At 43.2% G+C, this 27,898-nt stretch overlaps 1 protein-coding gene across 1 annotated transcript; it reads left to right on the top strand.

The window, feature by feature from the left end:
- Window positions 1–74: 74 nt before the first annotated feature.
- Window positions 75–26,300, top strand: LOC124288367 (WASH complex subunit 4-like). Its single transcript, XM_046724878.1, has 6 exons — window positions 75–124; window positions 233–367; window positions 1,661–1,800; window positions 2,566–2,731; window positions 19,765–19,832; window positions 26,283–26,300. Exons 2-6 carry the CDS (start codon window positions 304–306, stop codon window positions 26,298–26,300), a joined length of 456 nt encoding a protein of 151 aa, XP_046580834.1. The 5' UTR covers window positions 75–124; window positions 233–303.
- Window positions 26,301–27,898: the final 1,598 nt, after the last annotated feature.

Genomic DNA, 27,898 nt, shown 5'->3' with positions numbered 1-27,898 from the left:
CTGACGGAGATGGCGTTGCTTGTTGTATTCTGGACCCGGTTAAATAAGGTGGCTCGGATTTTAAAGGCTGGTCACGTGACAAAACATCACATGATACTTATTCCACTTCCGGTTTTGCGAAAATGTGAGTCTTTAGGCATCTTTCAGACACTGATACCCCCGTAAAAGTAAACTCAAGCTTTACATCCCAGTGATGAAAGACACATAAACCGTGGAACGCTTGTCATTTCAGATACTGCAACCCAGATAAGCAAATTGTTGACTAAGTGACACGAGGAGAGGCAGGGAGGCGTGCCGACGAAAATGGCAGCCTCCGGTACAACTACGGCTGACTGGGAGTTTGACAAATTTGATGATGGATCTTTAAGTAAGAACAGTGACACTATTTGTTACAGCTGGTCAAGCCTGACCCGCCCTCAATGTATTGCTTATATACAATTGTTTGGGGTAAAGATTCAGTTTACCAGTCACTTTAGCGCTAATGCATTGCCTCATGATTCCCAGCTCTCTCCTCTTCGATCCGTAGGTTTAGTCGTGTTAGAGTTAAAGTCAATACCTCTATCTCTATCCTTAGCTATTGGACCCCGACTCCAATCAAACACACATTTACGATGCTTTTTTTTTTATTGTTTCTGACCCCTTGCAACAAAACATGTCAGGTTGGTTATGGATCCGCCACCTCTCTTAACAAATACGTCCATTATAATTTGAGGAAGCACTGTTTAAAGTGTTGCGGAGTAATAGCTACTTCACACACGCATACAGGTAAACAATGGGGGGATGCTGATGGCTTGGCAAAGAAGCAGTATTTATTTGTGTTGGCGCCCATAGTCCCCTGGTTTGATATTGGCTAATTAGATAAAGAGTAGATTATGAGTGTTTTATATGTGACATCACACTATAGTGTAGATTCTATGGCAGAATGTGGCCCAATTATAATATGCAATGAGAGCAAGCAGGATTTAAGCCAGTCATTAGTCAAATGATCAGATGACTGATTGTTGTGAAGTGCTTTGTGGTTGCCATTTGTCTCAGCATGACTGGTGACAGTTTTTAACCTGGAGGATTGTACAGGGGTATGCAACCCTGACATTTGTACCTGTTGTTTGTTTCTATGGTGGTACCTAACCCTAAGGATTGTAGGGCACTGCATCAGAAATGGTATGAAAGGGCTAAGGATATATTCATGAATTATTCACCCAAACACAGCTAAGGTTGAAGAGGCATGTAAAGTCGATGAGGCAAGAGACAGAGCCTGCAGCTAATTAGTGTTGACCGTGACCTGGTAAACTGTAGAGTTCAAATATGCTTTAGACTTATTTGTAAAAATATTTTTCTTACATGATTCAGCCACTATAATACCCATTGTAACCAACCTAACATTGGAAAGTTGAAATGAAAGGCTCTAATTAATCTAAACATGCTCACCTTAACACAGGGTGGTGGGGTAGCCTAGTGGTTAAAGCGTTGGCTCGTCACGCCGAAGACCCGGGTTCGAATCCCCACATGGGTACAATGTGTGAAGCCCATTTCTGGTGTCCCCCACCGTGATGTTGCTGGAATATTGCTAAAAGCGGCGTAAAACCGTACTCAGTCAGTCAGTCACCTTAACACTCTTCCTAAAGCTTCCTATTATATTTACCTATGTTAATCTTTGCAGAAATAGTTGGCGAACTTCAACTCAAGAAGTATGGTAGTTTCCTTGAGGACTATGCCTCGCAGCTAAAGGACATTGAAGATGCTTTGGATGACTCCATCGGAGATTCCTGGGACATGACACTTGACCCTATAGCTCTCCAGGTAGGGTGCAGGATGGTGTACACATAAAGAAGGATAACAATTATATGTGTTGTTAAATGTTATTATTGTGAACTATATGTTAACTGGCTTCCCTGTGCTATTGCAGCCCTAATCCCCAATGTACTGTACAAACATCTCACACTTGTATATTTGCCTGGCTATCCTTATTCTGTTCACTCGTGTGCAAAATATGCATTATGTCGGAATGCGCACATTTAATCTCCAAATAATAATCTCTTCTGTTCATCATTTCCTACACTGAAATGTCGTTGTCACTCTAATACTGAAGTTGTTCATCCATATATATCATTCCTTACTGCTCCAATTCCTCTCAAAGAAGGTCTACACATGCTGGGACCATATCTTTAGCATGTTTATGGTCTTGATTCAAAGTTTGTTTGCACATACTCATGCTCAGTTTTAATGTTTGTTTAACATATTTAATGTTTGTGTGTTAGGGGAGCATGATACTCACACACATGGTATTTGAATGCAAACAGCGCCCAATGATTGTTTTGATTTCAAAAGCTAATGAAGCCACTCTTGTTGAACTGTAAACTTCACTTTATATGAGACACAGTTAATTTTTAATGTGGAAGTACATGAAGTAGCATGGCAACAGAAGTTCTGACTTGTAGACCTATAAGTTTAGGTAACAGAGTACAGTTACTATGGTTACACTTGTTTTGGGAAAAGTGCTTTCTAAGTTCACTCTATTACTTGTTCAGAAAATTTCAGTGATCACACTGGTTCATGTGTTTTCAGTTTCTGCCATATGAACAAACGAGCTTACTTCAGCTGATCAGAACAGACAACAAGATTTTCAACAAGATCATCACAGTTCTAGCATCCTTGTGTTCTGAGATGGACGCCTTGAAACATGAAGCAGAGACCAAGTTCTTTAATGCCTTGCTGTTCTATGGGGAAGGAGGTAAGACTAACAACTAGCTTGACCACTGAAAATTATTATGTACAGGTTTGTTGTGATATACACCATCACCCCATTTGGTTATTTATTCATTTGGAATCAAGTCCTGTTTAAATTACACAGTGCTTATAACAGGTGTCTGGTCAAAAATGTAATTTTTCAAGTAAAATTGATATTTTTATACTTATCCTGACTCATGATCTTTTGCTTATCTCCCTTTCCCTTGCGAATGGTAGTGGAACACTTGAATCCCTTGAAGTTCCTGAAGCAGACGTTAAAATACACTCACCCACGAGTTACCTCCCTTTTCCCGGTTAAACAGTCATGTGACCAGCCTGACTTGTCACTCTCTCCTGATTTTTCTGCCCAAGCAAGTGGATCTGCTGTGCAATCCAAAGTGTTTCCAGCGGGGAGGTAGGGAGGGTTTGACCTCATGAGTCAGGATAAGTATAAAAATATCTCGGTTGGGGGGGTGGGGGGTGGACCACTTCTTGTCTTACTTCCATCTCAGACAAGTTGAATCATCTTGATTCATGTGGCTTCAGATAAACTAGTATCTTCTTATTACTAGATATCTTATAACAACCCATAGATTATGATAAGATCTTTATCATAAATGAGTTGTGACCCCTTCACGTACAGGTAAGATCTTTACCCGTACAGGATCTTTAATCACTCATGCTAGTCTGTCCTAGAGTGTGTGCATGGACTTTCAAACTAATACTTTTCCTTAGTAAAAGTTATCAACAAGTCAACGTGATAAAGGGTGAGATTTTCCAACTCAGCGCCTTTGAGGAACCGTTAGTTGCTGTGCTACAACGAGAGGCCCAAATTGGTGAATGCCTGAGACGTCTTCAGTGGCTATGTCTCGGAAGTAGTGGTTGGCAAACACCTTATCCAACTTCCAAAAGCAGCCGATTTGCTGATATAGAGCAATTTCTGTGCAGAGCCAATGTTGACGCCAGTGCTCTGACTTCGTGTGGGTTGGAAGCTCTGGGAGGTTATGGTCCTGCTGCTTTATAGGCTCTCAACATGACAGCTCTCATCCAGAATGATATTGTTGTTCTTGAGACTTCTACTGATGTCTCTGTGGACAATGGGATGAACAGGTGATTGAATTTTCGTCTCCTTGTCTTAGTCTTTTGAAGATATATCTTCAGGGCTCTGACCGGACACAAGGATAGGTCCTCTATATCCTCTGGTCCGAGGATTGTAGATAGCGCGGTACGTGGAACTGTCTATCTGGCTAACCAGGTAGTTGGTTCTTGGCAGTGAAGTCCCATCTAAGTCCTAGATGAACTGCAGCATGTTGCCCCGTGTCGAATCTGGTCCGACCAAAGTCCAGCGCATGTATCTCTGATATTCGAGCTGCCGTGTTTTGCGCAAGCAGGAACAGAGTCTTCTGTGTCATCAGTTCGAGTGTAGTCTGGTCTAGAGGTTCGTAGGCATCACTGGTAAGATGATGTAGAATTACATTCAGATCCCAGGCTGGAGCTCTGAACTTCTTTTGCTGGTCCTCCAGTTTAAAAGATCTCAGCAGAGCAAGTAATTCTGGTACTTTCGTCAACTTGATGCCTGTTTTCATGGTAATGACTGTACTGATGGCAGCAAGGTATGTCGAACCTTTCAGATGTCTAGTCTGTCTAAGATGACACAGGTATTCCGCCACATGAGGATGAGTAGCTTTCATAGCAATGAAGCCTTTCCGCCTTGCATAAGTCTCAAACTCTCAGCCACTTGTCATCATACAAGTTACGAGTAGATCTGCGTAATGCTAGCATTACTGCCTTGGCTGCCCTGACGGAGTATCCTCTTTCCTTCAAACATGTTTTGATACGGTCCACACTTGTAGCTGGAACAGTCTCGGGTTTCCGTGGACTTGCTTGGTGTGCAGATGTATTAGTATGTTCGGCCAATCTGGTAACTTGATTGTTGGACTTCTGAGATCGATCTAGATCTAGGAACCAGACTCTCGCTGGCCAGTATGGCGCGACCAAGGTCAGTTGTAGCACCTGTGTCTGTTTGATCGTCAACAGTACTTTCAGTAGTAATATCAGTGGTGGAAATGCATAAGCGTTCAGTGCATCTGTTGCCCAGGCTTGAGGATCTGGAACTGGTGAGACAAACGTCTGTAGTTGTTTGTTGAACCTCGTGGCAAACAGGTCTATGCATGGGGATCCTATTTCCCTTATGATGAAATGCTTCTGGATGGAGCATCCTTTCCGTAGGTGATGGGTGCAGTGGTTGGGAGAGAGCGTCTGCAAGCACGTTCTTGGTTACGGGTATGTGACACGCCTTTATCCAGATGTTTGCCTCCTCCGTGATGTCAAACAACTGGAATGTGAGCTGTAGCAGGCTTGGTGATCTTTTAGATCCTTGCCGATTTATGGAGAATGCCACTGTAGAGTTGTCAGTGTGGACCATCAGCATTCTGTTGATCAGTGAGCTCGACCATAGTTGTAAGGCGTTAATCACAACTTTCTCTCTACAGCAGATTGATGTGAAAATGCTGCTCTGTTTGGACCACTTCCTTGATGCAACTTGATTGTTGAGATGTGCACCCCAACCTTGTATCGATGTGTCTACGTAGAGATGTGTGTTGAAGGCCGGCTCTTGTAAATAGGTCCCTCCGCAGACGTTCGACCTGTGGGTCCACCAAAGTAGGTACCTCTTAAGATTGTCTGGCAGCAAGATAGGGTCGATGCTGTCCAGATGTTTTGTCAGGAACCGTTGCAGCGGCCTTAGTTGTAACCTTCCTGTGCGAGTCAAGTCCTGCGCCGAGGTTAGTAGACCGAGTAGACATTGCCATGTTCGTAGTGTTAACGGAGAGATGACTGCTTGTGGAATCATGGCTTGTGTCTTGACCCAATGATCTTCTGGGACCACAATTCGATTCTGTGTTGTGATCATTCTTATTCCCAGCAATTGAAGATCTTGTTTGATTCTAACTCCAACTCCATCAGGTTCACTAGCAATCCTAGTTGCGTGAGCAACTTAATTGTGAAGTTCAGCTGCTGTCTGAGTTGATTGACACTATGAAGAACCTGTATGCCGTCGTCCTGATAACCGGCACTGCGTAGACCTCGATGTTGTAAATAGGTGCCGATAGGCTTGATTATTCGTATGAATAATCATAAAGCCTACGATATTCCAAATGGTAGGATGTTCAATTGGAAGTGCTCACCTCTGATTGCAGTGATGATACATCATTCTTCCCCTTATATACGCAGGCGATCTGTGTTGACATCGAAGCGTTGTCTATTTATAGCAAGGCTGGCTACCGTGTAGCATCGCAGGGGACAGGTACTCATACCGACTTTTATCAGCAACAACTTCCAAAATAAACATCGTTTATCCTGCTGTCAAGGCTAGACATCTATTAGATTCCCATGATGATAACAGGCCGTAGTTGTATACTGTTTCCAAGGCTGCTGATGAAGTATTCACTCGTGTCACGGGTTTGTTTACAAGTCAGTAAACTTGCTGGGGCCTGCTCTGTCAATTGGAGGCGTTGTCTAACGTGGACCAATCAGCTTCAAGCATGACGTCACCGGTGTTGTAGCAAGTTGGCCTCCATAAAATCTGGTGCAATAAGTTGGTTGAGTAAAAGCCCGTGTAATTCTACGCCGCTCATATAAAGCTCTTGAATAAGTGTTGCTCCAAGTGTAAAATCTTGTTCAGTGATATATATCACGTATTTCCATTGGGGATAATATAAACCAGCATGACAAAGGAGGCTGTCGAGACGTATGTCTGTATGGATCTTGAAGAAATACCGATGTTGAATCTAGTTGATAGGATATAAAATCCTAATCCCCACGCTGAGTGACGAGTGTTAATAATATCATCTGTACGTCCGTTCAAGGATTCTTGAAGGCGTTGTTAACCTTAAGCCCTTTACAAAGGTCGCCTTGAGGATCTCCACTACTTGAGATATTGGCTTCATAGGTGATATCATATTGGAGTTGAAGTCATCAGCATATATGCCGTACGTCTCTGTTGGGTTGGAGTGAGTGAGTGAACGACTATATCCGCAGGCCATCAGCTACCCGGTATAAGACCTCAGCATCCGTGTAGATGAAGTGATTCCTTTCATCAAGTAGGTTGTCGTCCGAAACTGAACCTATTACAGGTGTAAGGGTCATGCAGGTTGTAGAGTTGTGCAGGCTGTAAACTGTAGAGATCGCACATGTTGTAGATCTTTTTGTTGAGTTTCTGACAAAACCATCCGTTTTCATCATTGCTTCGTTTTATTCAGCCGTATGGTAATAGAGTCGACGTCAACATCCTGCCTGTTGATGTAAGGGTTTGTTAACCCTAGGGTTCTCGAACCCTGTAGATGTCTGCATTGCTGTTATCTGCCTGTAGATCTGAGAGTTCTCGAACCTTGTAGATGTCTGCAGCTTTTTCAAAGCTGTGCGTAGGTTAGAAGGTACCTTGGATATAGGTTCAAACGGGGGAATAGTCACCGAGTTAAAGTCGTCATTACACATCTTATAAGTGTAGACCTATATCCTTAGAAGGAGACTCCAAGTTCAAACCACTGGCTATCCAAGCTGTTACCTCTGAGTCCAAAAAAACGAAGTCTGGTTATTCATCAGTTTTCTCCTGATCGGTAGAGCTATGCCTCCGCGAATCGTCCTTCCGCGAACCTGTATCCCTTCTCGAACCTCCATCATCCTTTCGCGAACTGAAGATTCCTCCCTTCACGAACGTCTATCTTGAGAGTTCTCTCTTCGCGAACCTCTCTCTGTAGATTCATCTCTACACGAACCTCTGTGATGTGAGCCTTCTCTTCACGAATTTCTGTTGCTAGATGTATCCCTTCGCTAAACTCTGTGATGTGAGCCTTCTCTTTGCGAACTCTGTCTCGTGATGAGTGACGTCGTGAACGTCTGCGAGAGATATGAGATCTCGATCTAGAGTGGCTAGGTGTAGGAGATTAATCCTTCGATGTTCTCGAACGTTGAGGGTTCGCAGATGTAGAATGGTGAATAAGCATGTCATGTCTTCTATCCTCCTCTACTGACTGACTGACTGAGTTTTGGTTTTACGCCGCTTTTAGCAATATTCCAGCAACATCACGGCAGGGGACACCAGAAATGGGCTTCACACATTGTACCCATGTGGGGATTCGAACCCGGGTCTTCGGCGTGACGAGCCAACGCTTTAACCACTAGGTTACCCCACCGCCCCTCCTCTAAGATAACAGAGTCGTCCGACTGTGGAGACCTTCACAAAGGTGTACGTTCGCCAACGTAGTCTTGAGACATAGTTCTATGTGGAGTAGGTTCGCACAGGTCCGTAGGTTCACGCAGGTCTATAGGTTTGCTCACGGTGTCAGTAGTGAGAGGCTTCGCCGAGCCTTCACTTCTTCCTCGAACCAGCGTTCTATCATTGTCATCATCTTGTTGGTAAATTGTCTCATAAATTCACCTGGATCAAAGTTCTGCGTTGATTGAAGCTGCTGTGGTGTAGAAGAAGCGTTCGTGAAAGCGATGAGTTGTGTGCCTCGACTTCACTGCGTTGAGAGGTAGGTGGTAGTTCATCAAACATCTGGCCTGCTGTGACCGTTGCAGGAGACGATCTAGTAGTCGCGGAAGTCGATTGTGTCGCTGATCTCAAAGGTACTTCGGGTAGAAGTAACGGGGGATCATCAAAAACGTCTACTTCATGGAGGTAGTATCTCTTCATTGAAGGATTTCTGATGCATTGACTTACTACGCCGCGTAGATTTACCCTCCGATCTAGTAACAGATGCTTTCTTCTGCGACGTAGAAGAAGACAACGTCTTTTTCTTGGCTTGAGTCGGAGTCAACTGTGTTGTAGCCATTCTCTTCTTGGCCCCCGTACCAAGAGACTGCCCGTGTACGTACTCAACATAGCACCAGTATTATGAATCTCTGCAGTAGCAATCAACATATGGTTTGCAGGCTGATTTCCTGTTTTATCAGCCGTGACTTGAATGACTTCCACACCCGATCCATGGCACGTCTATAGATATAAGACAAATATTGATTAAATTGTAGATTTGATAAATCAACACAATAATTACAGCGCAAGCTGGAAAAACATGGTGTTATGCACGAAGGGCATTGGGGGTGAGGATCAGCCACGGATAACCTGTGCCTGCAAACACTGCAAGATTTTATGAAATGTAAACAAAGTTACATAATGATGAAATTATGACACAAATACAAATAATTTTTACAAAATTTTTACATATAATACATAGAAGTTATTTCCAAATCCATATACAGCGTAATTTTGAAGAGTAGGATCTAAATACAAAGGATATAATGCCGTATATGGGACTCCAGTGCTCGCCCAACTATCCGCTTGGGCAAAAAGGGAGAGAGTAACAAGTAAGGCTGGTCACATGACTGTTGACGCGGGAAAAAGGAGGTAACTCGTGGGTGAGTGTATTTTTACGCGTCCGCTTCGGGAACTTCAAGGGATTCAAGTGTTCCACTACCATTCGCAAGGGAAAGGGAGATAAGCAAAAGATTATGAGTCAGGATAAGAAAAAAATACAGTTTTGTGAGAGAGATTCTGTGGAAAGTTGCTGATAGGAGAAATAGAAATCTTGATATCATGTCTTAAAAATTGTGATGGAGATTTTGTCATGCAAGATAGTGATATTACACACAGGATGACATGTAAGAAGAGGTAATGCAATATGGGTTTGGAATTGATGATTTGCCTTATTTGTTTTTACTGGACTTGAAGTACAAATATAATTGTTGTAGTCAGTATATTGTTTTAAAGTGTTTTTGTTGATGACCGTCCTGTTTGTTGTGACTGTTGTAGAGCCTGAGGCAGGTCTGGAAGATGGAGATGCCCAAGTACAGATGGGAAAAATTATCCCATTGCTTCAGGTATGCTTATTATGGTTATGATGTTCAGAATAAACCTCTATACCACAGCGTGATGACTGACAGGTGAAACTAAACTCTGGTGATGTACAGGGCCGGATACTGCTTTTTGAGAAAAAGGGGGTGCGCAGTTCAGAAAGGGGGGAAGTGCACAGTTCATTTTCACCCATTTTCTCAGGAGTTTCAATGGTCATTTAATAAACTTTCAGCACAAAAGCGCACTCCCCCTTTGGATGAGTCTATGATGCATCATTACTGTAGCAACAATACTGAGATCTGGTCATCAGCACCCCATGGTAGGGGTGGAAGGACCAGTCCACTGGTGGTGGTTTTGGGGTACATCCCCCTGGAAAATTTGGAATTTTAAAAATGAAATGGTTATATAGGAGGCCTTGAATTCATATGGTCCAGTCTTTCTGCTGTTTTTGTGGCTTTATGGCAGGGCTCACTCAGCAGGCACTTCAACGTTGTTTCAACGTTGAGAATAGGTTGGTCCTCAACGTTGAAATTAGATTGAAAATAGGTTGTATATGAAAGTTTTTAGACGTAGCTATCCGACGTGGAATCAACGTTGAAGTTTGACCTATTATCGACGTTGAAAAAAGGTTGTATATGAAAGTTTTTAGAGGCGTAGATATCCGCGATGGAATCAACGCTGAAGTTTGACATATTATTAACGTTGAAAAATGGGTTGTTCCGTGGTTGTATATGAAATTTTTTCAGAAGAAGTCCTCCCTTGGGGTACATATAAGCATTAAAATGTCCATTTTAAATCCTACGACAGTTGTAACTATATTTTAATAAAATATTTACAAAACAAAAACTCGCTTTGTCTTGTGAGACCACCCCTACAGGGCCCCCACCGACCAACACAGCCAAGAGCAGGTAACTCTCGCCGCTCACCTCGTGACCTCACTTTTCATGCTGTCGCTCTGTTGAATAGACGCGGCGCGGTGTTCGCTTCGAAGTTTGCTCTCCCACCGATAACGATGAGTGTAAAAGAGTCTCAATCTGTATGTATGGTTCCTTTTCTACGCGACGCATGTTAGATGGACGCCATATGTGGATATTTTCATTCATCTTTGTTGTAACTTTGCCGTGGGTTCTCTGTTTTCCAGCCATGTGGCAGGCAAAATGGCGGACCGCTGCGATCGCGGGTTTCCTTGCTATATGTTCTTGGTAGCTTGTAGTAGGGAGTTCATATATTATGTTTGCATATTATATGGTAGGCTTGGCCAAATTCTCTTCTTTTCAGCCAATTTGTGGTAAGTCGTTGTTGAGTAATTTTGATAGTGTTCGCTTCGCGCATCACTCAACTTTACTCTATCACTAGTACACGAGGGTGGCTAGCCTTTTCTGCTCTTGCATTGTATGTTTAGTTTTTAAATGGCTGTAGCTTGTAGCATTTATATATCGCCCGCGCGGATTATTCTTGCTATTACTTGTGTTTATGTGTTTGCTGCTTCACAGTTCCTGCTAGTAACACTGGCGTGGTTCTGTTTGTTGTAGTTTAAGCCCTGTGCGTTGTGCCATGCACACTACCGCACAGGATGGTTATAAAGTGTACCTCCGTGTTTAGCCGAGGACGCCACGGACGCATCAAGGATGCTCATAATAAACGCCTTTGCGCCAATATTCCTGTTACATTATGTTGTATTATGATACATATTTCATACGCTTACACACAACGCGGGCTCATAGGCCGAGGTTGTGTTTTTGTCTGGGTTCTGGCGCCACGCCAAGATTCTTCCCCGACACGCAGATTTTATGTTTTCACTAATCTGCTTCAGGCGGGGATAATATTTGATAAAAAGGTTTCTAAGGAAATCCCTTTATCGCTTCCCGCAAAACAATGTTGCTGACTTAAATATGACTCAATTTGCTTCACTATTGCAGCAACATATTCTTCAACATAATGTCAATTCGATGATTGATAGCGATGTCCGGGTCCGTAAGGAGCTCGGCTCGCAAAGTGTTGATCTCGGCTGTAAGTTCACCAGGTGTCGCTTGTGGTGAAATTCCCACCGATTGACACGGGTGCTGTCTGGGTTCCGCAAGGAGCTCAGCACGCCTGTTGTCGGGTGGATCGGACGATCTGGGGTTGAGCTGCGCGCCCCAGCCTGGCTCGGAGAACGCCAGCCCTCCCAGGCAGCTTGATCCTGGCTTCGCTCAGGTGATGGTGTGCCTTCGCACCTTGTGGCCACTCTAGCTTCGGGCTCAGGTTCGCCACGGGCACCTGGCGCCGGGCGATGCAGGTTTTGCCCTGTCTTCGCCTGGTGCCCTGACTGGCGGTCGCCTTCAGGCGCAGACCAGCTCGGGACACTTCGCACCTTGTGGCTAACCTAGCTTCGGGCTAAAAGGTTCGCCACGGGCCTGGGCCGGGCGATGCAGGTTTCGGGCCCCTGCAGGTTTTGCCCTGGTGCTCCTGACTGGCGGTCGCTTCAGGCCGACCAGCTCGGGGACACCTCGGGCGCCACGTGGTCAGTCGGGTTGCCCGGGAAACCTGTATATCGGCAGGTTCCTCCTCGGCTCGTCTGGGTTCCACTGAGCTGCCGATCACCTCGGCCGCCCTAGGTCTACCTGTGTCCACCAGGGGCAACCTGCATTCATAGGCTACTCCCTTGTGTCTCGGGACTGCAGATCGGACTAGCACCGACCTGGGCTTAGGCCCCGCACGGAGCAGATCCCCCCGGCGCTGTTAGCTCAGGTCTCGCCTGATGTCTATCGATGCCCTGGCCAAGAGGCCGCTGAGTGTGACGAAGCTGCCGATCACCTCGACGCCACCGAGGTCTACCTGCACTTACACCAGGGGAGCCCTGCATTGTCAGGCCACTCCCATGTGTTGGGGATCGGGTTCGAACTCGAACCACGAATTCGAGAAAGACTGACGCACATACATGTGTATGTATGGGTATTTATATAGCTTATAGGCTATGTTTGACTATACCAGTGCGCTTTTGGAGAGTACTTGGGGAAACCTGATTTATCAGGCTACTCCTACGTGTCTCGATCGGGTTCGGTCTAGAACAGCTGAGCTCGCTCCATGGATTCTCTGAACTCCTGTGGGTAGCCACCCAGGCTTCGCACTGGTAGGGCGCAGATTCCCGACCGTAGTTCAGGTCTCGGCGCCGTAGTTGAGGTCTCGCCTGATGTCTATCGACGTATTGACCTAGATGCCATCGAAAGTGCCGGGTGTGACTGTCACCTCGCCGCCTGAGGTCTGTCTGAGTGCTTGTGAAACCTTGATTGTCAGGCTTCTCACATGTGCCTCGAATCGGGTTCAGGCTCGCATACAGTGGACAAGTCGATTTGAGCTTCGCTCATTTCGCTACTTTGAACTTACCACTAAGTAGGTTCGGCCCCTGAGGGCAAGTGCGAGATAGAATCGCTGGGCTGTGTTGCCTCAGGTGTTGTCCATGTCGACTACCCGAACCGCTGGAGTTCGCCCCCGAGGGAAGCCTGCTTCCAGCACGCATCCGGGACAAGGCCTCACACTCTCCCTTAAGTCTGCCGTTCTTTCCCTCTTCAGCTCAACGCTGTATGCTCCACTCGCGCGCGATCTCTCAGCTCTGCTGAGGGAGCTGGTGGAAAGGGAGAGAGAGCCGGTGGAATTTTTTCACGGCTTAATCTGGGCTGCATCTGACGGGGCAACTCTCATCTGGCTAGGGACTGCATTGTAGCTGTGCCAGTCAAATGATGAGGGCGGTTATGGGCATATACCGGACAGTTTCGAGGAATACGGAAGTCTGTTGAGCTTCTCGCTACTTCCTCAGGGTGCCCAGGCATCGGCAAACGCTAAGTTGCCGACTGCTGGGGTTACTATATTCTGCCGCGAACACCGGGCGGAGCGACACACTCCTGTGTCGGCTTCCGGAGACGGGCGACAATACCGCGAGCCCAGATCCAGTCTCTTTGCTGGGCTAGGCAACCAGTGTGGTGGTTTCCAATGGTCAGGAATATGTGGGTTTGACTCCACTTATTTCATAGTTGCCATTACTTAACGGAATGTTCAGACCCATTCTCATCTGAGAGTGAACAAGTTTATAGAGGTACTGTCCTTCAAGATGGAGACACCACCGCCGGGTGATCTCATCTGCCGAGACAGGGATTGGCGACGCCAATCGACCTCGAGGTCGCGCATCTCCTTGTTCCATTGCACCCTGATTTCAAGATTTACCTTCGGGTTTCTTGTTTGACGGACGTGCTACCAGTTTCGCGGTGCTCTCCTTAGGCTACATTACGGTGCCAAGGGTGTTCACCAAATTGAGGTTTATTACAGCTCAGATAGCCAGATCGCAGTGCCGTGTTGTCACCCGCATATAGGCTTACTGACTCATCGCGGGTTTCAGATAACTGTTGAGTCTGGGGACCTCACCATCAGTTACTTAAACTGGGCGGAATTGTCAACCTCACGCAGTCAGATGGACAGACGCTGGCGCCTCCCGAGGGTCCCCACCCCTGGAGACACCGCCGCCTCAGTCCAGCCAGATACATCCCTACCGGTTAGGGCGATGTTCTGGGTGACCTGCAGCCTCTTGAGACGAAGTCACAACCTGCACATCAATGTGCTGGAATTGACAGCAGTCAGGTTGGTGTTCGATCCCGCGACGCCGGATTCAATTACCTCTTCGCCAGACATTCTCACTTGCACGGGCGCCACACCAATCCTCGGATTCACTGGGTGGCTTGGCCTCTGTCGGTATAACACACGGAATTCTGCAACCGCTGCAGACACAATTCTGCCTGGGATTCGACACCCGCTCAGTGTGTTGATAGGTGGGGCTGGTGGCAGATAGGGGATTTCATAATCCCTATTCTGGCGGACTTAGTTCGATATTGGAGTTACTATAACCTCGCTTTGGTTGAGAGCCTTATGACCTCCACCATTGCCGGGTACTCCATGGCTATTTCCACGCTTCACACCTCGCTCGATGGTGCTCTGCCTAGGCAGCATCCTCTCGCACATCGCTGGTCAGAGCTGGCATGAACAGGGTTCGACCGCCTTCGCCGGGCTAATCCAGCCCACCTTAAAATTGCCACTTATTCACAATTGGCTGTCTGGTCCTAATTTTTCAAGTATATCGCCTCTCACACTTCACTTGTTGACGGAAGACGAATTTTACTTGTTGTGGTGAACTCTGGTAGAAGGGTCGGGTACATCCATGCGATTCCCACTGACCCGACACTGACAGTATTTTATACTGATCATGTCCAGATTCGACTCTCGGATACCTACCACTCAGTGCGATATTGCTTTCCACGGACTGCTCATATCGCGACTTCCACCCCTTTACTCCAGTTTTCCGCGACCGGGACCAATCTTTCGATTGCTCACCCGCGCCTGTCACTTAACTTAACTAACAAAAGGGATCCGTGACGGGTACCCATGTGTGCTGTTTGGTGGCGGAAGACTGGGGAGTCTGCTAGCAAGCGACTTTATCTCGCTATTTGTTTCCGTGAATTGTATGGTTACAATGATACGGGTTTACCTCCCCGAGGGGTTGAAGGCAGACTGGTAGGGCAGATGCCGCTTTGTTGACAATACACAGCCGCACTGCTCAATGAAGAGATCGGTTCTGTCGCCTTTTGGAGCCAGCAGAACGCCTTCATTCGCCATTACCAACTTGACACGCATTCTAAGGATCGTGCTCGGTTCGGTCTTTCGGTCTCTCCAGTGGAGAGTGACCGCCACCCTGACCAAGCTAGTAACTGGTCATTGGTATCGGTTCTGTGTTCAATGTCATATATATTTCATATCACTACATCAGATTAGCCTTACCATCCTTTCGGTTGGGTCGGGTTTGGGTGTACATACGCCCCTTTACGCCCCTTCAAGAGGGCGGGTCCGCTTTTGAACGCTTTAACCAGTCATATGTTATTAACCCGCCTTTATGACGGAATTGGGTGCTAACTCCCCACGGGCACTGTTTGGTATGCCTCTTCGAGCCGCATGTCACGCGGACCAGGTTAGTGTAATGGTGAGCCAACATATGTTCGCCACGCTTTCGCTATTCAGGGATTTTGCACGCTTACAGTTTTTCCCTCTTCCCGAGCCTCGGCATTTGGGAGTCTGTGTTAATCAGCTTTGTGGGATGGTGGCCTACACTTACCCTCCTCACCGAGAGTGTTTGGTGGTGTTTTTCACTGCATAAATGCATGGCGCTTGTACTGCTCGATTTCTCAGAAAGTTTTAGCGAGGCTAATAATTTCTCTCTGGTTTTATCGAGGTCCCGCAAGCCCTCTTCCAAACAGGGGCTGCATCTCGAGCATTAGTTTGCAGTACTTATTAGCTCGACTCCTGGTTATTGGCTTTGTAGCTTAAATTTTTACGCTTCCCTACCCTTATACCTCTCTCGCCACGCATTGTCTGGCTGGGGCTATATTAGGGTTGGGAGTTGTTTCGCATGTCCCCATACATTCCTTCCATTGTAATGGTTGGGGCGGGTTTTATGTCATTGATATTGAGCCAATTGACATATAAGCTTGGGCTTTCTAGTTCCTCACTCGGGCCTGATTGACATCAGCGGTCAGGTGGCTCGGTGTTTTCTATTCTCAGATCGGGTTGTAGATTTCACTCCACCACGGGTTTAGTTGTTGCCAGACAGAATGCCACCCCTGCCTCAAATATCTTTGGGAGTCTGTCATATGCTTATATGTACCCCAAGGAGGACTTCTTCTGAAAAGAATTATACAAACCTGTAGAGGTTATGAATTCTTTGAAGAAAGTCCTCCTTGGGGTAAGGCCACCCCGGCCCCCCTCATTCTGTCTGACACGCTCAGCATGAAAAGTGAGGTACGAGGTAGACGGCGCAGAGTTACCTGCTCTTGGCTGTGTTGGTCCGGTGGGGCCCTGTAGGGTGGTCTCACAAGACAAAACGAAGTTTTTGTTTTGTAAATATTTTATTAAAAATATAGTTACAACTGTCGAGGATTTAAAATGGACATTTTAATGCTTATATGTACCCCAAGGAGGACTTTCTTCAAAGAATTCATAACCCTACAGGTTTGTATAAGAATCAACGCTGAAGTTTGACATATTATTAACGTTGAAAAATGGGTTGTGTCTGGGAGGTATTACGCTTTCCTGTAAATAGAGTCCCACTTCATCTTTAAACTACACTAAAGTAGCACCAAACTCATGCATCCAGCTAAAATACCCAAAAAGCTACCTGCAATAAACAGTGTTCAAACATAAAATTGCAGTAAAAATATTTACCAGATAAAATACTTGGTTAAAATTCCACATTCAATATAATGTTCATTTATGTTTTATGTCAGTTGGACGATAAATCCAGTAAGAAGAAAAAGAGTATTCCAAATTAAGTAAAACTATTTACTGTTGTATTGTTAGCTTGAAAAGGTGGAAATTGTCCCGGCCAAGACATTTTGTCTGAATTTCTGCTATTAGACAGACCCCTGAATAAACACAATGCAATTACATTTTCACCATGAAAGGGATCCAAGATGACCAGGAACTGGCGGTCAGGTGGATACTTCAGAAACATTCCTAACTCTTTCTTGAAATTTGCTTCGGATGCATTCCCATCTCATTCCCATGAGATAGGACACATTCTGAAATTTTATATTTAAATACATGAATAATTTATATGGAAGATATATTGTCTTAAATGATTCAAGTATTTGTTTAATCAATCACTTGAAAGGTTCATTTCACTGCTGCAACATGGCATGTGAACATATGAACAGCATCAATACAAAAATGTGACGAAAAGTGTAAACAATTTATATTTTCAACTAAAGGAATGGAAGTTTTCTTTAAACATTTTCAAAGAAAATCCTCAATTGCAAGTTGATTATTCAATTAGACTATGAATTAGGATGAATTAGACGATGCTTTACTGTCATATTTTATTTGCTATGGTCATGATGAAAATGCTGCATTTGGTAATTAAATTACCAGAGATGATTGAATACAACCTTGTATTCTTAAAAGAAAACTACAGCTTTTGCCCATCAACATTCATTCTTGACATCAAATTGTTTGACATTGTCCTGCAAAACAATGGAAGATTGTTGTTATTCTGTCAGATTTAGTTTTCTTTAACAGATTCTCGAAACCCATTATTTCAAATTAAATAGGAGTTGTACTGATGTAGCAATTTTGCTAACAGGAGTCATAAATTGTAACAAAAGCCATTTTACATTAAATAAGAAAACAAAATGGGTGGTGGTTCACAGGTCAAAGAACAAGTCTATTGTGGGAGGTCTTCCAACACCATTTATTTCCAAACACAAGGAAGTATGGATCATGGAGTTCTGAAAACAATAATGAGCTCCTCATAAGTATACAATATATTCCCTATTATCTACTCTGTCTCTTTGTCATTTGTACACTCATAAAACTCAGATAAATAACTTCTTCATAATTCAGAAATGTTTACACTTGATCTCTTATAGGAACGCTTTTAGAAAATCTCTCATATAATGAATTATGTGTGCCTATAATATCTCGCGACGCCATAACTATGCTTCTCTGAATCGTGAACAATAAAAATAATGAGATTAAACTCTACACTGCCAGAAATAATCTATCATACCCTGAATAAGACACTGAATAACATCTCTTACAACTCCAATCTACACTCAAAAAGACTTAAATGTACTCGAAAACAAACATCGCTGGCAATACTAATTAAATTCTTGGAAACAGTGTATCTCTGACTCTCAATTCCAAGAAGTGGAAGTCCTACTCTATTTGACCAAAGGGATGACAGGTGGCCAAAACATATTGAAATGTAGGTCATACACTGAAAATAACTCTGATTTAAAACACTACAAATATACACTTCTCTCTAATATACTCGATAGATGATCTTGACAAGGAACATGTACATAAAATGCTGATATCTAACAATACCTGTACTCTAAATAATGGACTCTTCCAAATCGCAGAGTATGTTTCTTAACTGCATACACATTTAAATGCAAAATAATGAAAACCTACACTTTGACAATAATAAAGAAACATCATATTCAAATCTCTACAGCTGACCAAATACCTGAAGAGTGTGTCTCCCAGCAATAAACATCTATATATATTCTATAAATTTATGACTTCTGTCCTCTCACAAGGCTATCTCAAGATCCAGCTCTTCACGCAAAACAATATGGCGCCAAGCAAGGAGTGCTCATTAAACTAAACATCTCCGAGAAATCATTGTCAAATTATTCTCTTACATGATCAACCTTTTGTGGTGGATATACTGGAAACAAGTGAAATGTTAAAACTTGTTACCTTAGCATTGCTCCTTTTATGTGATCCACAAAATTGCTGCCACCCAGTCTTCTCAAGATGAGATTTCTGCAAATTCCATTAAAATTATATCTTATTTCATAATTAAATGTTCCTTACTTAATTACTTCTTTTGTATGTAACATTTTAACCTTTCAGAGACATGAATCATCACATCCTTCCAAACAAGTGTAAGAATGAAAGTCTGTGAGTGCAGTTTTGTTAATTGTCCCATCAAAGAATCATTAGTGAAATGTAAACAAAGTTACATAATGATGAAATTATGACACAAATACAAATAATTTTTACGATTTTTTTACATGTAATACATAGTAGTCATTGCCAAATCCATACACAGCGTAATTTTGAAGAATAGGATCTAAATAAAAAGGATATAATGCCGTATATGGGACTCCAGTGCTCGCCCAACCATCCATTCGGGCGAAAAGGGAGAGAGTGACAAGTAAGGCTGGTCACATGACTGTTTACGCTGGAAAAGGGAGGTAACTCGTGGGTGAGTGTATTTTTACGCGTTCACTTCGGGAACTTTAAGGGATTCGAGTGTTCCACTACCATTCGCAAGGGAAAGGGAGATAAGCAAAAGATCATGAGTCAGGATAAGAGAAAATTACAGTTTTGTGAGAGAGATTCTGTGGAAAGTTGCTGATAGGAAAAATAGAAATCATGATATCATGTCTTAAAAATTTTGATGGAGATTTTGTCATGCAAGATAGTGATATTACACACAGGATGACATGTAAGAAGAGGTAATGCAATATGGGTTTGGAATTGATGATTTGCCTTATTTGTTTTTACTGGACTTGAAGTACAAATATAATTGTTGTAGTCAGTATATTGTTTTAAAGTGTTTTTGTTGATGACCGTCATGTTTGTTGTGACTGTTGTAGAACCTGAGGCAGGTCTGGAAGATGGAGATGCCCAAGTACAGATGGGAAAAATTATCCCATTGCTTCAGGTATGCTTATTATGGTTATGATGTTCAGAATAAACCTCTATACCACAGCGTGATGACTGACAGGTGAAACTAAACTCTGGTGATGTACAGGGCCGGATACTGCTTTTTGAGAAAAAGGGGGTGCGCAGTTCAGAAAGGGGGGAAGTGCACAGTTCATTTTCACCCATTTTCTCAGGAGTTTCAATGGTCATTTAATAAACTTTCAGCACAAAAGCGCACTCCCCCTTTGGATGAGTCTATGATGCATCATTACTGTAGCAACAATACTGAGATCTGGTCATCAGCACCCCATGGTAGGGGTGGAAGGACCAGTCCACTGGTGGTGGTTTTGGGGTACATCCCCCTGGAAAATTTGGAATTTTAAAAATGAAATGGTTATATAGGAGGCCTTGAATTCATATGGTCCAGTCTTTCTGCTGTTTTTGTGGCTTTATGGCAGGGCTCACTCAGCAGGCACTTCAACGTTGAGAATAGGTTGGTCCTCAACGTTGAAATTAGATTGAAAATAGGTTGTATATGAAAGGTTTTTAGACGTAGCTATCCGACGTGGAATCAACGTTGAAGTTTGACCTATTATCGACGTTGAAAAAAGGTTGTATATGAAAGTTTTTTAGACGTAGATATCCGACGTGGAATCAACGTTGAAGTTTGACATATTATTAACGTTGAAAATGGGTTGTTCCGTGGTTGTATATGAAAGTTTTTTAGACGTAGATATCCGACGTGGAATCAACGTTGAAGTTTGACATATTATTAACGTTGAAAATGGGTTGTGTCTGGGAGGTATTACGCTTTCCTGTAAATAGAGTCCCACTTCATCTTTAAACTACACTAAAGTAGCACCAAACTCATGCATCCAGCTAAAATACCCAAAAAGCTACCTGCAATAAACAGTGTTCAAACATAAAATTGCAGTAAAAATATTTACCAGATAAAATACTTGGTTAAAATTCCACATTCAATATAATGTTCATTTATGTTTTATGTCAGTTGGACGTATAAATCCAGTAAGAAGAAAAGAGTATTCCAAATTAAGAAAAACTATTTACTGTTGTATTGTTAGCTTGAAAAGGTGGAAATTGTCCCGCGAAGACATTTTGTCTGAATTTCGGCTATTAGACAGACCCCTGAATAAACACAATGCAATTACTTTCACCATGAAAGGGATCCAAGATGACCAGGAACTGGCGGTCAGGTGGATACTTCAGAAACATTCCTAACTCTTTCTTGAAATTTGCTTCGGATGCATTCCCATCTCATTCCCATGAGATAGGACACATTCTGAAATTTTATATTTAAATACATGAATAATTTATATGGAAGATATATTGTCTTAAATGATTCAAGTATTTGTTTAATCAATCACTTGAAAGGTTCATTTCACTGCTGCAACATGGCATGTGAACATATGAACAGCATCAATACAAAATGTGACGAAAAGTGTAAACAATTTATATTTTCAACTAAAGGAATGGAAGTTTTCTTAAACATTTTCAAAGAAAATCCTCAATTGCAAGTTGATTATTCAATTAGACTATGAATTAGGATGAATTAGACGATGCTTTACTGTCATATTTTATTTGCTATGGTCATGATGAAAATGCTGCATTTGGTAATTAAATTACCAGAGATGATTGAATACAACCTTGTATTCTTAAAAGAAAACTTGCCGTTTTGCCCATCAACATTCATTCTTGACATCAAATTGTTTGACATTGTCCTGCAAAACAATGGAAGATTGTTGTTATTCTGTCAGATTTAGTTTTCTTTACAGATTCTCTGAAACGATTATTTCAAATTAAATAGGAGTTGTACTGATGTAGCAATTTTGCTAACAGGAGTCATAAATTGTAACAAAAGCCATTTTACATTAAATAAGAAAACAAAATGGGTGGTGGTTCACAGGTCAAAGAACAAGTCTATTGTGGGAGGTCTTCCAACACCATTTATTTCCAAACACAAGGAAGTATGGATCATGGAGTTCTGAAAACAATAATGAGCTCTCATAAGTATACAATATATTCCCTATTATCTACTCTGTCTCTCTTTGTCATTTGTACACTCATAAAACTCAGATAAATAACTTCTTCATAATTCAGAAATGTTTACACTTAATCTCTTATAGGAACGGCTTAGAAAATCTCTCATATAATGAATTATGTGTGCCTATAATATCTCTGCGACGTCATAACTATGCTTCTCTGAATCGTGAACAATAAAATAATGAGATTAAACTCTACACTGCCAGAAATAATCTATCATACCCTGAATAATAAGACACTGAATAACATCTCTTACAACTCCAATCTACACTCAAAAGACTTAAATGTACCGAAAACAAACATCGCTGGCAATACATAAATTCTTGGAAACAGTGTATCTCTGACTCTCAATTCCAAGAAGTGGAAGTCCTACTCTATTTGACCAAAGGGGTGACAGGTGGCCAAAACATATTGAAATGTAGGTCATACACTGAAAATAACTCTGATTTAAAACACTACAAATATACACCTTCTCTCTAATATACTCGATAGATGATCTTGACAAGGAACATGTACATAAAATGCTGATATCTAACAATACCTGTACTCTAAATAATGGACTCTTCCAAATGTAGTATGTTTCACTGCATACACATTTAAATGCAAAATAATGAAAACCTACACTTTGACAATAATAAAGAAACATCATATTCAAATTCTACAGCTGACCAAATACCTGAAGAGTGTGTCTCCCAGCAATAAACATCTATATATCTCTATAAATTTATGACTTCTGTCCTCTCAAGGCAGTGCTATCTCAAGATCCAGCTCTTTACGGCAAAACAATATGGCCAAGCAAGGGAGTGCTCATTAAACTAAACATCTCGGGAGAAATCATTGTCAAATTATTCTCTTACATGATCAACCTTTGTGGTGGATATACTGGAAACAAGTGAAATGTTAAAAACTTGTTACCTTAGCATTGCTCCTTTTATGTGATCCACAAAATTGCTGCCACCCAGTCTTCGAAGATGAGATTTCTGCAAATTCCATTAAAATTATATCTTATTTCATAATTAAATGTTCCTTACTTAATTACTTCTTTTGTATGTAACATTTTAACCTTTAAGAGACATGAATCATCACATCCTTCCAAACAAGTGTAAGAATGAAAGTCTGTGAGTGCAGTTTTGTTAATTGTCCCATCAAAGAATCATTAGTGAAGTTACACATTTTGTAAATAAATAAAAGTTCAAATAAATTATATGCAATTTCATCCCTAACAAAGACTTGCACAAGACATTTTGATGTGAATTTTCGTTGCATGATCTGAGAAAGATTTCCTTTCACCATTCTCCACCCCCCCCCCCTCCCCCAAAATAATATGCATATGTTGACAGGGTTCAGAGCGTGCTCAATGCATAATTTACTGATAGACCTATTCAAACGAACAAATGTTCATGATAATGTGATGCAATATAAAATGTTGATAAATTCTATTCGATTTTGTATAGCTGCCCTTAGGGACCGTTCATAATGTATGGCTTGGGGGTGATGATGATTTTTATGGAGAAGCATGTACAATGTGAATTACCCTTTCCCCGTAAAGTGTATGTACGAAATAAGTGACGCTCCACCCTGCATGTCATGTACATATGCATATCTGCATATCTATGACGCCCTCTCCCCTTCCCATAATTTCTAAGCATCATATTAAACATAGTGCGTGTGTACAAAAATGCTGACCCCCTTAGCTCCCCTGAACAAAATGGGTGACCCCACCCCACCCCCACCCTTACAATCATCACCCCCACCCACAGCCATATAATTGTGAATGGTCCACAGGCCCCCACTGTGGGTCAGAAAATCGATAAACTAGGCCCGGTTTAGTATCAACACCCCTACTATATATTCTGACCCGCAGTGTAGTAGGGGGTGTTGATACTAAACCGGGGCCTAGTTTATCGATTTTCTGACCCGCAGTGGGGGCCTGTGGAATGGTCCCTTATATTGGTGTACTTCATTGATTATTTGAAAATGTATATTTGCAAAATTCAAATCAGGTGATGGGTACGAAAGGAAATCTTATTCGATTATATAATAAAATGCCAAATATATGCATGCAAATATATTGAAAAATAACAAAACAAGTTCATGGAAAACACGGGCTTCCACTAAATTTTGAGAAACATGTACGTGACATACCGGTAACCTTGTGAGATAAAACATGAGCCCTAATTCGAGTTTCTTGCTACATTGACCTGCTAGATTTAACAACATTCCTACGTTTTCAGAATTATACAAATTTTTCCTTATCCTGACTCATGCTTATTGCTTGTCTTCTTCTTCTTGCGAACCTAGTGGAACACGTGTATCTCCCAATTGAAGTTCCCTTCAATAAAAAATCACTCATTAGTACTCACCACGAGTAACCTCCCTTCCGATGGCGCGAGAACGAGGGCGCCACCTGCCCCCATGTGCCTCACTCTCTCCTTCTTCGCCCAGTGAGCTGGACGTGAGAGCGCCTGTGTCTCCCAACACACTATATCCTTTATTTAAATTTAGTTTAGTACCTCTTATACTTAGTATAGAGGTGTTACTAGTATCCTTATTCAATTTTGCATTGATTATTAATCGTGTTTCTGCTGTTTATTCACGGTTCGCCGTGTTTGTTCAGCAGTTTACGTTAATGAGAATCTGCACAGATTGTAAACTACGTTACTCTGCGACAGACCCACATTTAAAATGCCCTAGTTGCATTACTCCATGTTCATTTGTTTCTCGTTGTAAATTTTGTATTAATTTACCAATTTCTGCCTTTGATAAATATTTATGTTCCGTTTTTAGACGGAAGGCAGATAAATCTCGTAAACAAATCTCAGTCATGGCTAATAGATCACATATTAATGTTCCCTGTCAACTGTTGACTGACGACCCGCCACCGGCTGGTGGCATGCCTGAGTTTCCCTCGGGGGATAAGCGTGGGACGCAGTCCGCTATGTCCAAGAAGCGACCTGCGTCTCAAGATCTGTCGTCTTCTCAGTCTAAGACTAGCAAAGCGTCCATATCATCTCATGCGCGCCATTACACCCAGGTCTACAACGTCAAAGGGAAGTCTACAAAATCTAATAATTTTGCCTCTGATATTTTACCAGTCACAGAATTAGCCTTATATGATGATGACATTCCGATTATCATTCCAGAGGTTCGTCACAAGAAACGTCCGGTATCCGCGACTGTCACCTCAGCGCAGATTAACACACAACCGGAGATGCCTACGCTGTCACCAGAAATTTTGACTGAGGGTCCCGTCACCGTCGCAGAGAGACAACCCTCATCATCAGCGCAGACCGCCTCAGACGACCTGGTCAACCAAATCATGAGGCTGATGGAAGACCGTTACGGTTTACAGAGGCCCCAGAGCCACGGGCCCCAGAGCCCAACCCATTTTAAGTCATACAGGGCCCCAGAGCCCGCCTTGGCTTCGCGTAGGGCCCCAGAGCCCACAGACGAGCCTCCGCGAAGGGCATCCCAGCCCGGAGCGAGCTCTTTGCATAGGAAGTCCCAGGCCACCTCCGCGAAGGAGCTAGAGCCTCACCTATTGCGAGAGGCTTCGCGGAGAAGGAGCGCTTCGCCGAGCACGCACCTTGTAATTCACAGAGGTCGTTCGCGAAGCAAGCGCTCACATGTCGATTCGGACACTGACTCGAGACATTCGCGAAGGACGCGAAGGCTAAGTGGTTCCATTTCTACCTCGCCTAGAAGAGCTTCGCGAAGCCCCCAGCGTTCGCGAAGCCCCCAGCGTTCGCGAAACAACCAGCGTTCGCTGAAGCCCCAGTGTCGAGAAGCCCACAGCGTTTGCGAAGCCCTCACCGTTCGCGAAGCCGCCAGCCTTCGCGAAGGATGTCTTCTCCAAGGTCTCCGTACACTAGCCACTCGTCAGTCCGTTCTCCACAGTCCTCACATAGATCTTCCCATAGATCTAGGACTCCGACATATGACCATACGTCAGAAGAGGAGGATGGTATCATTTTCTCAGATGCTGAGATAAGATATTGGATGGTGAATGAATTACAACTTGCCTCCCCATCAAAGAACGAGGATGCAACTCAGACTTACTTGATGAAAGATGATGATGTAGATTATATCACCTTACCTCCTATTGACCCAATCGCAGCCGTACCAGCTAAACTAGATACAGCCTGCTCCAAATCCACTAAAGCCCAATCTACTCATTTACCGGTCTTCAATGCCAAGAAATTTGCTGGACATAATATGGAACCCTTTTTCAAGGCCCAGGATATTGATGACAACTTTCAACTTATCTCGGATACCAAGTCCAGAAGTTACAGAGTAGACGATCGCAAACTGGCCCAATTAGATACCATTTCCAGGAGGATGTTCTTCGGATTAAATAGGTCTAGAACTATTAATGAGACTCTCATCACCAAGTTCAAGAATTCTACAGATGAGGAAGACAGAATGATCTATTCAGCTCTACTCATGCAGAAAAAAGACCACCAATTCCTTACAGAACACCTTTCAGCGCTTACTGAAACTACTACCATGATGCGTAGGCAAGGACTACTAGCCTCCTGCTCTTGGAATAAGCAATTCACAGAGCCTCTTTACACAGCTCCATGGTCATCGCCCTTTCTGTTTGGTGGCAACATTAACAAGGTCTCCAAAGAAGTATCTAAAGATTCCAGAGAGGTACTTATGATTAGATCCATGGATACCTTAGCGAACGCCTTTAAACAGTCAGCACAGAGATACTCGGGCAAGTCTAAGTTCTCAGGGCTACAGAGAGCACGGGACAAGAAACTAGCTGCTGCTAATAATCCCAAGGATTCTTTTAAATCAAGCCCATACAGCAAATTTAGAGGAGGATCAGCGAGAGGCAGATCATCCAGAGGTGGCCGTGGATTTAAACGATGAAAGGCAGGTTCGGAACGACTGGAGTCTTCCACCCCCAGTCATTCCAGTACAACCTTCTCAAGTGGGTGGACGTCTTCAACTACACTGGGAAAACTGGGGAATACTACAAGATCCTTATGTATCCAACATCCTACAGCACGGATATCTCATACAACTCAAGACCAAGCCGCCGTCAACAGTCACCCCACCAAGGTTCAACGTTCAACCGGCTCAACTACCTATGTTAAGAGAAACAGTACAGTCTCTGCTAAACAAACAGGCCTTAGAAGTTCTGGATCAACGAAACATCGTACCAGGTTTCTACTCCCCAGTTTTCCTAGTGCCCGAAAAAGAATTCCAAGGAGAAGTATCGTCTCATTTACAACATGAGCACCTTCAACAGAGAATATCTATGCAAACCACCAACGTTTCGCATGATACATTTACCACAACTGCGGCAATTAATTTGTCCACTAGATTACATGGCCAGCATAGATTTGCAAGACGCATATCTACACATTCCGATTCATCCCAGCTCAAGGAAATATCTAAGATTTATCCTAGACGGCAAACATTACCAATGGAAGGTACTTCCCTTCGGAATCACTTCAGCCCCTTGGGTATTCACAAGAGTAACCAAGCCTATTGTCTCATACCTACATCGTCAAGGTCTGCGGAGCGCATTTTACCTAGACGACGGTATACAAGTGGATCCAGATCCACAGCGTCTCAGACTACAGCTGAACTTTATAATCAAGTTACTAACTCAATTAGGTTGGTTAGTAAATCTACTCAAGTCGGACCTAGAACCAACCCAGGATCTGCATTTTCTAGGTATACGATTCCTTACAGCTCAGAATCGTTTAGTAGTCCCGGAGGACAGATGGATCAAGATCCAACAACTGATTCCCCAAGCCCTACTCTCTCCGTTACCACTACGACAGTGGCAGAGCCTATTGGGACTACTCACATCAGCTCAAGACCTGACACTCAGAGGCAGGCTTCAATTGCGTCCATTACAAGTCCTCATCAATGCTCATCTCGAGGACCCTCTACCGTTCAGTCTACCAGATTACGTCAAACCACATCTACTCTGGTGGACCAAGAGATTGAATGTTTGCGCAGGCGTCTCCTTAGTAGAGCCGGAATCGAAAACACATCTCTACG

Source organism: Haliotis rubra, unplaced genomic scaffold (assembly GCF_003918875.1).
Source record: "Haliotis rubra isolate DU_JTF1 unplaced genomic scaffold, ASM391887v1 Scf416, whole genome shotgun sequence".
Classification (NCBI taxonomy): Eukaryota; Metazoa; Mollusca; class Gastropoda; order Lepetellida; family Haliotidae; genus Haliotis; species Haliotis rubra.
Note: the sequence above shows the minus strand (reverse complement) of the source record. Positions and strands in the feature narration are given on the sequence as shown.